The sequence below is a fragment of the Ammospiza caudacuta genome, chromosome 1 (assembly GCF_027887145.1).
Source record: "Ammospiza caudacuta isolate bAmmCau1 chromosome 1, bAmmCau1.pri, whole genome shotgun sequence".
NCBI lineage: Eukaryota > Metazoa > Chordata > Aves > Passeriformes > Passerellidae > Ammospiza > Ammospiza caudacuta.
The window spans coordinates 8,902,172-8,914,809 of record NC_080593.1 but is presented as its reverse complement, the minus strand read 5'-3'; the positions used below and the strand labels follow the sequence as shown (position 1 = coordinate 8,914,809).

Below are 12,638 nucleotides of genomic sequence, written 5' to 3'. Positions count from 1 at the left end.
TCTCAGGAGGAAAAGCAAATTAACACTTTGCAGGCAGAGAAGTGTTTGTTCATATGGAACTCTACTGTTCTGTCTAACCTGCTCTATCAGCCTCATCTCTGCAATTTTGCTCGTCTCTCAACACCTTTGTCTGATTAGTAGCTTTTGGAGATCGGGATAAAGACATCACTTGCCACGCTGCATGAGATAACAATTAATTTAACATTAAACTTATCCCCTTTCCATTCACTTTGCTTGGATCGATCTCTGTTAATTGTGTTTGCGGATGCTTTCAACACTATGCTTTTCTTAAAAACTTAATGACACCCCGCAAGGAGGTGTAAGAGTCTAAAACGCTCCTCTCCGACTTTGACCAAAGAAACAAAGAATATAGCCCCAGCGTGCTCAGGAGACCATCTATTTTTAATCAGTTGACTATTCGTGCACTTCCGAAGATACAACGTTATTTTAAACTGGGTGATAGTCCTGATTTTATTTAAAATAAAAAAAAAAAAAAGTGCCACATTGCAGTTGTGTGATACACAGGTCAGACACACTAACTTCATTTAACTGCCGCTTCGCATCAGACCTGTTTCTGCTGTTAAATGGTCATTTATCAGCTAAAAGGCGAGTGTGTTTAAAAATGTATGTCTTTGGGAGGGAGAGCAATCTCCCTTTTCAGGGGCAAGAAACCTGTTACAAAGCCATTTAGGTGGGTGCGCTCTGAAATGGCATTATTCCCCCCCGGGGCGTTAATATTACCCAAGTATGTTCCTATTTGCACGGCTCCCCGATAATTCGGCATTTTATTTAACCACAACTGCCCTTAGAAACTTGATTTGCACTGAAGCAGCCTGCTAATCTTAATTTTTTCCCCTTTTTCAGAGAGGCATCTGTTCCTCTTGCTGACAAATGTACCATTCTGCCAAGAAAGTTTTTGGAGGAAAAAAAAAAAAAAAACAGGAGAAGAAAAAAAAAAAGCAAAAAAAAAAAGCAAAAAAAAAAAAAAAGCATGTAATTGATGTTATCCCAAGAAAGCGCGATCTCCACCCCTCTCAGATCCAAGCCCTTCAGGTAAAAGGAAAAAAAAAATCTTTCAAGAATTTGTTGCCTTTTTGAGGGTTAACATCAGAAGACAAGCTTGCCTCGCCTTGGCCAATCAGCTCTCGGCCCTGGCAGCTATAATATAGAACTAAAGGCAGACTCCTCTCACTAGCGTCTTGCTTTGCTACCATTAAAATCAGACCCTTTTTTTGTCTCTCGATTGCTGTCTCCCGACCAAACTCCGATGTGTTCCGTTATCAGCGACCTAAAGCCTGCCATTCCAGCACCTGTCTTGCTAGGGATCGGTGGATAGTATACGATTCAGAAAGCAGACAAGGACATAGGAGGAGAGAGAGCTCTAGAGAGACAGCCAGGGATAGGCACAGAGAGCTTTGAAGTAATTGGATTCAATGGACGAAATGCTGCTGTTGACAAGAATTCTCTTGGTGGGCTTCATCTGCGCTCTTTTAGTCTCCTCTGGGCTGACTTGTGGACCAGGCAGGGGCATTGGAAAAAGGAGACACCCCAAAAAGCTGACCCCTTTAGCCTATAAGCAGTTTATTCCCAATGTGGCAGAGAAGACCCTAGGGGCCAGTGGAAGATATGAAGGGAAGATCACAAGAAACTCCGAGAGATTTAAAGAACTAACCCCAAATTACAACCCTGACATTATTTTTAAGGATGAAGAGAACACGGGAGCTGACAGACTGATGACTCAGGTAGAGCCACAGAGATACCTGTATTTGTGTTTGTTAACCTCTCTGAGCAATCCTAAAGGACGCATCTGTCTTAGTATTTTTGAAAGCCCCCCCCCTTTCCCTCTCCCCCTCTCCCCCCGCCCCTCCAAACTCGACTAGTTTCCCCATTGAATGTAAATAGCATCTATCCGGCCAAGTTAGCCGGGGCTGGAGCCGGAGCTGTTTCGATATTTGGTGGGGGAATCTGTGTGATACTTACAGTCATTACCGTGCCATGGCGTTCCCTGTAACTTGGTTAGAGATTGCTGTTTGCATTTGTCCCCAAGGATGCACTTTGATCAAACGAATTGCATACAGCTCAGAGGACCCCAAGTGTATAGTGACCGCCAGGCCACCCACTCATTATTACAAACGTAGTCCGCGGTTGCTGCGCCGGCTGACTTGATTTTTTTCTCTATTTATTTTATTTAATTTCTCTTTTTTTTCCTTTTCATTTCATTTTAACCTTCATTATTATTATTGTTGTCGCGAGCGTATTCTAAATTTAGTAGGCATGCAGTCGTGCACTCACAAAAGGCAGCTGAAGCCGGAACGACCATTCCTCATCTGATTCCGTATTATATAGCTCGTATTGCAATACCATCATTTGCAATTGTGCCCATCAGAGCGTAAATATATTGATATTTCTTTAAGGATGCTCGCCGCCAATGCTCTGGTACTTCCATAGGGGAGGGACTTGCAACTTATCGGCATTGCATCACCTTCTGTTTTAAAAAATCTGATGGCACAAGGTTTACAACTGGGTAAATATTGGATTTCGGGTGGAATCGGATTGCGGAACTATTTTATGAACAAAAAGAAAGAAAGGGAAAAAAAGATAAAGGTGAGAGAAAGAGAGAGAGAAAGAGAACCGCTCCGAGTCACCTCGTAATTATAATTCATGCTCAACAGAGAGCTCAGCGAAGTCAATTGCTCTGCTAATCCCGGAGTTTCAGAAACTACATGCAATCTAGACACTGGAAATGGGTTTCCTCCAAATATAGGTCAACAGCGCTTTTTTAATATTAATACATTTAAGCCCCACCTTCAGTGCTAGAGCAGGACTCGCCTGGAAGGACTAGGCGGGGAGTGGACGCGGGGAAGGGGGGGTGGGGGGTGGAATTTCCCAAACTCTCCCCGTTCCTCGGCCTGATTTTCCGCACGTTGCCGGGTCTCTCGGGGCGAGGGACCGGCGGCCGCCACCATCTCCTCCCGACCACCTTAAATCGCACCGCACCTCGGAGCGCGGCGGCGCCTCCGCCCGCCGCCGCCGCCGCCCCGCGCAGGGCTGCGGAGCGGAGCGGGTGCCGGTCCCCGCTCGGGCGCGGCCCGCGCCCCTCCGCGCACCCGCGCTCCTCCGCCCCCGCTGCCTCCGGAGCCGCATCTCTCTCATTTTCAGCTCCACTTACTCCCCTCGCGTATCGATCGCGGCGGCTCGGGTTTCACCCTTCCCTCCGCAGCCCGGCGGCAGCGGCGGCGGAGGCGGCTCCGCGGGAGACGGGCTCCCGCCGGGGCTCGGCGCATCCCTCCGTGCGCGGCTGCGCCGGTGCGTGTGCGCGGCGGAGCGGAGCGGAGCGGAGCGGGGCGGCGGGCGCGGGGGGAGCCGGGCACGCTCGGGAGCGGGGCGCTGCGGGCCGGGGCGCACTGCGGGCTGACCCCGGCCCCGCGGCTCTCCCGGGGCACGCCGCGCCGGCTACGCGGCTGGCCGCTCCCGCTGCATTAGCTGGCAGCGTCTGAACTCCTGACCTTCTGTCAACTTCCCTCAGACGAACGAAACGAAAACAAATACTTTCCCCCCCCCCTCTCCTTCAGTGCTTGTTCCCGTGCCTTAGACACAAAGGGGGGAGGTGGGCTGAGAGCGGCGGGGCCGGGGAGGCCGCAGGGCCGGGTACCCGCGGGCAGAGAGGGGAGCGAGGTCGGGGAGCGAGCGGGGCTCCGGCACCCCGGGCCGGGCAGGGAGCGGGAAGCGGAGCGGGGCCGGGCAGCGAGCACTGCCTGCCCTCGCTCCCGGGCACGGCAGGGTCCTCGGCTGCCCGGGGTGCGGTCCTGCCCCTGGCCTCCCTGCCTTGCTTCCTCTCCTTCCCTCTCCCGCTCGGCCGGCAACCTCTCGTTAAATCCCAGCCTTTAAACGCCGGCTTCGGGAGCCCTTCAACCATGGAGAGATCTTTCATGGACAGAATCGTTAAACTTGCAGAGTGGTTGCCGAATGCATTAGTCGCTAGTTAATATTAACTCCAGAAGGGTGGGGGGGAACGCAAACAGAGGTAGGTAAGTCAGGTTCTCAACTTTGCAGGTGACACCAGCAGTTTGCTAAGGGCTCCCCCCTTCCTCCCTTTCCTCCCCCCCCCCCACCCCGGCCATTGGCTGGATTGGGGAGAGAGATAAGGAGGCCAGGTCAGTATGATAAAGCTGGAATTTGTATGAAATAAAATAGCAATCTCGTGTAATGCAGCCACACAACCAGTGCGTGATGTGAGGAATTTAGAGATCAACTTGGCATTTAGGAAGCCCACCAGGTTGTTTACACTGACAGGTACCTGTTAAGTGTTTCCTTCAAGCAATTCATTTGTGAAGAGATTAGGAGCTGGCAGGAGAGGGCTTGTTGAACAACTTTGCCTCCACACAAAGCGTTAGTGGAGGCAGCCCTGCTGAGCTTCACGGTGGCTGAACAGAATTGGGCTTGATTTGTGGCACACGACCCGATGAATTAATAAATAGTCTGGGCTTCACGGCTTTTGACTCTGACAATCCAGCTCAGGCAGTATAAAAGGGAGAAAAGTCCTTTAGGAGGTCGTTTCTCCTTCTTTATTTAGCCCGGAGCCGGGGAGTGGTGCTGGCAGGGCCGGAGCAGCCAGAGGAGCCCCCCGGCTCTGCCCGCGTCCCTGCCCGCGCCCGCTCCGCCCGTGCGGGGCACGACATCGCCATCGCCGTGTCGCGCAGCACTGTCGCCTTATCGGCAGCTGGGACGTTTGATCCTTCTCCCCCTTTCCCCTGTAAATCAGTGATGGAGCGTATCTATCCACTCAGGTGTGAGAGGGAGAGAGGGGAAAAAATAAAAGAAATCAAACTCAACTTCCTTGTCCCGCTGCACTTTGCTGCCGGGAACGGTGCCGAAACCCAAACACCCGTCTCTCTCCATAAAACGGTAGGCCAGAGAGTCCAAAGTGAGCTCGTGACTGTGTTTTATATCTCTCGGGGACTTTTATATCTCTTTATATCAACCTGTGTGTTGCGGGAATCACTTTTATGGCTGTTGGTGAAACTTCCTTGCTAAGCAACCTTGTCACGTCCCTAAAAGTAGCGTCGTCCGAGTAATGGAGGGGTTTGCGTTCCTGGGAGATGTGAAAGGGGACTCTGTGGTCTTTTATTGAGCACACTGGGGAGAATGGTCCTGCAGAAGGCCAAGTACAGCAGTCAGGCCAGCAAAAGTGTGGGGAAAGCAGCTTACTGCATCCCGCCGTGGCTTACAGCCACATCGCTATTTGCATCAAGAGAGCAATGTCAGGTACATGCACCTGAGTTGTTCTCCTCTCAAAAAGGAGGAAGAAAGCTGGCAACGTGTGTGTTTCTAACTCTGTGCCTTTAGTCAAGTGCTTTTCAATGCTTTCGGTGCTGATTTCCAGTTTCTGCCCGGCTGAGAGTCCTTTTCCCCTGTCGCCACTGTGTCTATTCCCCGCCTGGCTAAGATGGGAATCTCCCTAAAACTTTCAGGGTTTCAGCTCACCTCTTTTCCTCACTTTCCCCTGTCCTGTGTGCCTCACTATTCAATCCCTACGTGCTCCCGGTGCTGCTGGGCCCAGTTCAGCCCAGGGAAGGCTGGTGGCTCTGGATGGTCAATGAAAAACCCTGCAGTACTTTCTCCACGGAGTTGGAAGGGTTTCACTCCACACAAAGGGGCTCCTAGCTTGCATAGCATCCCTGCTCCGCTTAACTTCCCTCCTTGGCCCTCCCTTGCTTTTCATCTTCCCACTAAGAGCTATATTATTGTATGGATTTGCTCGGCTTTGTAGGCGAGCGCCGATGTATGTTTGAAGCGGAGTGAATGCTCCCAGCCCATGCAGCTTTGAGGGCTCTAATGAGTGATGGGCGAAGGGAGAGAAGAAAAAAAACACCCCTCCCTCCAGCACATAAAGGCTGTTAACATGTATTGATACCCTTTTCAACACAGAATTAAGCTGAAAAGACCCGCAGAGACATTCCAGGGGGGGAATCCGTGACTCTGAGATACATGGCGAGTGTTTGTTCTGGGCAGAAACTTTGCTGTCGGGAAGGGACAGGGCACTTAGCGGCAGGAATTTGCTCCGTGCAGGTGCCTTTGAACCGCCAGCTCCGGCAGAGGGGGGTCCCCCTGTCCCCCCAGCAGGTGCCAGGGCAGGGAGAAGGTCCGTCCCTGTGGGTATTCGTGGTGTTTGAGTCTCTGTTCATCCCGTGTGCCCAGATTCACTCTCCCCGTCCTCGCCCACCTCCCCGTCCTTCCCTGGCAGCGGAGGTGAAGATGCTCAGCCCTGGCTGAGCCCATCCTGGGGCGCGTTTGGCGGGGAGGGCAGGAATGCCGCCTCTTTGGCAGGGGGGGCAGGAATGCCGCCTCTTTGGCGGGAGAGGGAAGCGGGATGCGGCCCAGGGGGGTATCGATAACGAAGGGGGGGTGTTCCCCAGACTGCAGCACCCCCACAATGACCCTTGCCTATCCGCCGTGTCCCCGCAGCGCTGCAAGGACAAGCTGAACGCTCTGGCGATCTCGGTGATGAACCAGTGGCCCGGGGTAAAGCTGCGGGTGACCGAGGGCTGGGACGAGGACGGCCACCACTCCGAGGAGTCCCTGCACTACGAGGGCCGCGCCGTGGACATCACCACGTCGGACCGGGACCGCAGCAAGTACGGCATGCTGGCCCGCCTGGCCGTCGAGGCTGGCTTCGACTGGGTCTACTACGAGTCCAAGGCGCACATCCACTGCTCCGTCAAAGCAGGTAAGGGTCGTGCTGAGGTGGGGAGACATCCCAGGGCAGCGACTCAGCGCCCTAGAGCCTTCTGTGGCCTGTGTCTGCCGCCGGGCTCCCTCCTCTGTCCCTGCAGGGTCCCCATAGGGGATGGGAGCAGAGCCCCGGGGGCCTTCCCCCGCCTCTTAGCGACCCCGTCGGAGCAGAGGTGGGGGAAAGGAAAGAGCGAGGGGGAAGGAAAAAACAAAGCCCAGCCAGCTGCAGCAGTTTTTCACAGCACTTTTATTTGGGTGATTTGCTTGGTCAGCCTCCCCACGAGAGCTGTGCCGCAGCCACACACCCTTCTCCTCCCCCCGTGGGGTCTGATGCTTTCCTCATCCAAGGAGCGTGTTCAACACAAACACTCGTGGCCGTCTCCAGCCGCCCCGCTGGCTGCACGCCTTACTCGCGAGCGCTAATCTCCGAGTGGGAGCCGGCCAGGAAAATAAATAACGTGGTCCCCAGCCTCCTTCAGCTGTAGCCGCTAGGAAATTCCCAGATAGGGATACACATACACATAATTTTTTTCCCCTCCCCTCCCCTGTGCTTACAACGCCACACGCTGTCTCAACCCGGGAACAGCTCGCAAGAAATCCCCGACTCGCAGAGTTTCTTTTCCTGACACTTGACACGTTTTTTGGTGGAGCAAATCTGTCAGCGAGTGACAGCCCCCAGCTCCACCGCCTCCCTCCATCCAGCTGTATGACATCGAAAGCTCTTTTTAAGAGCATACCCTAGCCCAGCAACCTGCTGGATGTGTCAGGAGACACTTGGCTGCAAAAGAAAATAATGGGCTTTCTTTAAATATAGCTGTTTGCTTCGAACCCATGGCAGGGAAGCAGCCGTGCCCACCTGCAGGAGGGGTTCACGTCCCTCACTCCATCCCAGAGCTGCCCAGGGGCTGAGCACCTCTCCTGGCCCATGTGGGCTTTGTCCTGAGAGCCTGCTACTGCTTTTGTTCAGCTCCTGGGTCCTTTCTAGGCGAAAAGAGGCCCTGCAAAGCTGTCAGCTGTGTGGAGATCTGAAACTCCCCTTTCAATAGCCGAGATGGGCTTTGTAGCGCAAGGTGTCCAATTGTGGTGTGTGGTGACCTTAGCCCAGGAGCACCTCCTAATCCACCCCAGGGGTGTTTCACAGGACGGGAGCCACCCCAAGCTGCTCATTGAGATTCGGCACACAAGGACTCGGGGGCAATATTTGGAGGGTGTCAGGCAGGGTCGTGTGACTGTACGAGGCAGGCTGAAGGGAGCAGGCTTGAATTCCACTCTCTCAGCCTGATCTTAAACTGTCCAAACCTCATTTCATGACAGAGCATCTCATGAGAAGATTAAATCCCATAATGCCAGCAGGAAGATTCTTTATCTAGATCTCTGTTTGCAAAAAGTATGATCCAGGAGACTGGAATGCAAAGAAGAGTTCCCCCAAGGCCTGAATTATTGTCACCAGAACAGAGGAGGGAGAGGCAGGGGTGGTAAAAGGGACATTGATAATGCGCTACAGCAAGTATTTAGAGCAAGCTTCTACATTTAAAATTCAAATACAGATCTTGAGTGCCTTGGAAAAGTGGCTCTGCTGTGCAAATAGTGCTTGGAAGGTCCTGGGTTTTTGGAGAGTATGTGTGTGAATTGGCACATAGGGTTTCTGCACCTGAACAAATAGGGAGGGGGAGAAAAGGGGGGGAAGAAGCTGGGAAAAAAATGGAAGTGTCCTCTCTTCCAAGAGTGTCTGCATTTATTACATGAATCAGAATGACAATGCTGATCCTTTATTGGATTTTAATTAGAGAACCCAAACAAGCGCTGCTCAAAGAAGCAGATTTTCACACCTCTGCCAATTCACTGGCATGTTTGTAGAGCTGCTACACTACTACATCTATTCATCAAGTCCCTGAATATGCAAACAAAGCTCTAGCCAGACCTTTACTGCCAGCTTGTAGGAAGGTGTAGTTTACTAGCAGAGGCCTCCACATAAAGCACATAGCTTGTTTGTTGCCATGTCCTCCCTGAAGAGGGAGGCCTTGGAGATCTTGCTGCTTCATTTCTGAAGAAGTGATAAAGTCATTAGCAAATCAATAACGGTCTAATTTTCACCCTTCCTGTCTTTCCTGAGAAAGTCATTAGGGGACACTCCAATGATTTGTTTAAATCATAGGAATTTCAGTAGCAGTCACAGAGACAAAATATAAAATCTGTCCATCTTTAGGATCTAAATCAGCAGGTCTCTTGACTGCTATAGGGAGTAACTGAGAGAAAGCAGGGAAAGGCAAGGGAGGGATGGGGAATCTCAACACTTGCTACCATGACATACTGTGGGATATTAACCAATATTAAAAAAAAAACCAGAGTGGTTAGGAGCACTGCAAGTCCCTCTGTTAAGACAGAGATCAGCCTGGAGCACAGCAGACTTCTTTTCCCACCGCCCCACAGGTGGCTGAACTTCCAAAAAGTGATTTACAAGAGAGACAGAGTCTCATTGCTACTTTTGCTGTCTTTAAGTCTGAGATTGTTCCTCTCAGTAGCACAGGAAAGCAGCAAAAGCTGCTCTAAACTCTGAGTAACTCCCAAGAGTTACTCAGGAGGAGGCATTTGCTTGGGCCTGGCACAGTGTTGGGCTGCTCTGGGATCACATGCTACGAGGCAGGGAAGAGCATGCTTCTCCTAGAAGGAGGGAAGTTTCTTTCTTTTTTGGGAGAGGATTGAAGCAAAGTGCTGGAGATGCCAGGCAAGGAGCTGTGAGTGTGAGATGTGCCCCAGTAGCCAGCATGCTGAGCAGGAAGGCTGGAGGCAGCATGGGGGCTTGTGCAGCACTATGCAGGGGGATTTGGGAAATTTGGGTTGTGGCTTTGCAGTGGCAAAATTTGTGTGCAACCTGGGGCAAAGTCTCCTCCTGTTCTTTGCTGTTTGCTGCCCTAGATGTGCTCCTTGAGTAAGAGCTGAATGGGGACCCTGAGCATCAAGAGCACAGGCACTTGCTTAGAGAAGAAACTTCATGCCAGCAAAATGACTCGGCTTTAAAAGCCTGCAAGTTATCTGGCATCAGGTGTCAGTGCAGGGTAAACAGTAGCCAAATGGGAAGCTCTTCCAGGAGAGATTTTGTTCTGGAACAGTTTTCTCAGTGGAAATATTTTGGCTTATTTCCCTTACGAGACAAATCACTCTTGTAACTCCTAACCTAGAGGAGATTTTGCACTGGCTCAAATCTGGCAGGAAGGGGATTCTCACTTGACCCAATGAGTGCAAATGGAAAGTGCTCATAGATGAGGGTGGAGGAATTTCAGAGGCTGTGTCCTGAGCTTTCTTTGTGGGTTGGGGTGGCTGGGAAAGCAATAAGTTCCTGCATGCTCCCATGCCCCATCCTGGGCAAGAAAAAAAAAAAGGAAAAAAAAATACATATGTGCCTCCTCTAACCCTACTCTGCCTCTCTCCTTTTACAGAAAACTCAGTGGCAGCCAAATCCGGAGGTTGCTTCCCTGGCTCGGCCACGGTGCACTTGGAGAAAGGTGGGACCAAGCTGGTGAAGGACCTGAGGCCTGGAGACCGGGTGCTGGTGGCCGACACCGAAGGCCGTCTGCTCTACAGCGACTTCCTCACCTTCCTGGACCGCGAGGACGGCTCCCACAAGCTCTTCTACGTCATCGAGACGCGGCAGCCCCGGGCCCGGCTGCTGCTGACGGCCGCCCACCTCCTGTTCGTGGCCCCCCAGCAGAACCAGTCGGAGGCGGGGAGCGCCGGCAGCCGGGCGCTGTTCGCCAGCCGTGTGCGGCCGGGCCAGCGCGTCTTCGTGCTGGGCGAGGGCGGGCGGCGGCTGCTGCCGGCGGCCGTGCACCGCGTGTCGCTGCGGGAGGAGGCGTCGGGAGCCTACGCGCCGCTCACCGCCCAGGGCACCATCCTCATCGACCGCGTGCTGGCCTCGTGCTACGCCGTCATCGAGGAGCACAGCTGGGCGCACTGGGCCTTCGCTCCCTTCCGCCTGCTGCAGGCCCTGCTGGCCGCCCTCTGTCCCGCCGGGATGGGGTCCCCCATGGGAGACCCCACGGCCCCCGGCATCCACTGGTACTCTCGGCTCCTCTACCGCATCGGCAGCTGGGTGCTGGATAGTGACTCTCTGCACCCGCTGGGCATGATGGTGTCGTCCAGCTGAGGGCCCCCCGCGCCAGCCCGCCAGGCTCCAACGGAGAGACAGAGACACGGAGGGAAAGAGAGAGAGAGAGAAAGGAGAGAAAAAAAAGAGAAAAAAAAAAAAGAAAAGAATACGCTAAAAGAAAACAAAAAAAAAAGGAAAAAATACATATTTTTAAAAGAGAGCACGGATTAAGACTTAAAAAATAATAATAATAAAATAATAATAATTAAGTAGGACAGTCCAAAGTAGACTTAAAGGGAAACAAAGACCCCTGGAAGTTCTGTTCTGTTTAGTTTATAAATATATATATATTTTTATTTGTTCTTTTGTTTTGTTTGTTGTTTGTTTTTTTTTTTTTCCTCCTCTCCTGGATATTTATTTCTTTGGTATTTTGAATAGATGTTTTAAATGATATGAACCGGACCTTCAAGAGCCTTAAATAGTTTCTTTGATAATTTATTATCATGTGAACTGTACTCACAGGAGAAAAAATTATTTTGTGAGGCCAAGCAAAACTGCGCAGAGTCTATTTTTCTACATGTCACGTGTGTCCTGACTTTCAGAAAGCAAAATTCTGTACTTTCCCATCTCTCCATTACATTGCTCTTTCATTTCAGCAAGTCTAAAAAACAAGCAAACAAACAAACAAATACACACACACAAAAAAGACAAACTTCATGGGGGTCCGTAAATTATATTTTTATACACAGAATTGTAAATTAGATTTTTTTGAGAGATCAATACTTAACTGAATCACATTTCGTTTTTTGAAATAGTGTAAAATATGAGAATATATTATTTTAATTTAAATAGTTGCAAATGTAACATCATTTCCTGTATTGTTTTCCATGCTTTGCTTTGTAAAAACATCATTTGGCCACGTTCATGGAAGTTCATGGAAGTCGAGACTGTTACACAAACTTTTTATTTGCAAAAACCGTAAGAAACTTTGTTATTTTTAACTTCAGAAAAAGTTTATTAGAAAATAATATTTTTTAAAAAGCGCACATGGCGGCAATTCTGTGACGATGGAGATGGTAGTTTGTACAGAGGGGGAAAAGGATGTTTTGCATTAATAAATTGAGAAATAACTGCTGTAAATTTACTAAAATGTATTTTCGAATATTTTGTAATAGTTTTAATAGTTTTATAGAAATAAAATGTGCCATGCACAGTTTGGTTAGTATATAATAACTAAGAGTTCCTGGTGCATCCCATTTTTTTTTCCTTTTTCCTTGTTGGTTTAGGAAACATGATACCTAAATGAGTGCCCTTTATTTTATTTAGATTGTTGCTTATAACATTTAATTTTGGTACTTTAATTAAGGAAACAAATCCATCACATCTGTGCATAACCTGGAATCTCTTGTACTGACAGTAGAACCTCACTTATTTGCACGAGTGACCAGCAGATGGGTTTCCCTTTGCCAGAGCCCTGGCTCCCCACCCCTGCTCAGACAATGCTCCTCTCTTCCAGCTGCAGCCCTGACTCCACGCTCACTTCCCAGTCTGGAATGGAGACTGTAGATGGCTCTGAGAATTGATTTCTGAGGATGCTAAATCAAGTTTTCTCTTTGAAGTGCATTAATGTAAGGGAGGCAGCTGTCTTTGCCTTGTGGCAACTGCGGGGTTTCAGTGGGGTTCAATCTGGGTGCCCAGAAGATGGAAATCTGAGGGAGAGACATTGACTTTGGTGAGTTAGAGGGGTTCATGTGGCTGATGCTGGAAGAAGGATCATGAGATCCACCAGATTTCACTGGCTGCTTTGAGTAACAGCACA

General features: G+C 50.6%; 1 protein-coding gene across 2 annotated transcripts; it reads left to right on the top strand.

The window, feature by feature from the left end:
* The first annotated feature begins 1,398 nt into the window (after positions 1-1,398).
* On the top strand, positions 1,399-10,876 carry SHH (sonic hedgehog signaling molecule). 2 transcript variants are annotated; one of them, XM_058816564.1, is made up of 4 exons: positions 1,399-1,742; positions 6,466-6,727; positions 10,170-10,733; positions 10,764-10,876. In XM_058816564.1, exons 1-4 carry the CDS (start codon positions 1,434-1,436, stop codon positions 10,874-10,876), a joined length of 1,248 nt encoding a protein of 415 aa, XP_058672547.1. In that variant the 5' UTR covers positions 1,399-1,433. The 2 variants fall into 2 exon arrangements, with proteins under 2 accessions (XP_058672547.1, XP_058672539.1); XM_058816556.1 differs by having other exon boundaries at positions 10,170-10,876.
* The last annotated feature ends 1,762 nt before the right edge of the window (positions 10,877-12,638 follow it).

Excerpts from the sequence above, each read along its gene's own strand:
- SHH (XM_058816556.1), top strand. The coding sequence starts at position 1,434 with ATGGACGAAATGCTGCTGTTGACAAGAATTCTCTTGGTGGGCTTCATC. Across the intron at positions 1,743-6,465 it reads CTGACAGACTGATGACTCAG|CGCTGCAAGGACAAGCTGAA; the intron begins GTAGAGCCACAG and ends GTGTCCCCGCAG. Across the intron at positions 6,728-10,169 it reads CCACTGCTCCGTCAAAGCAG|AAAACTCAGTGGCAGCCAAA; the intron begins GTAAGGGTCGTG and ends CTCCTTTTACAG.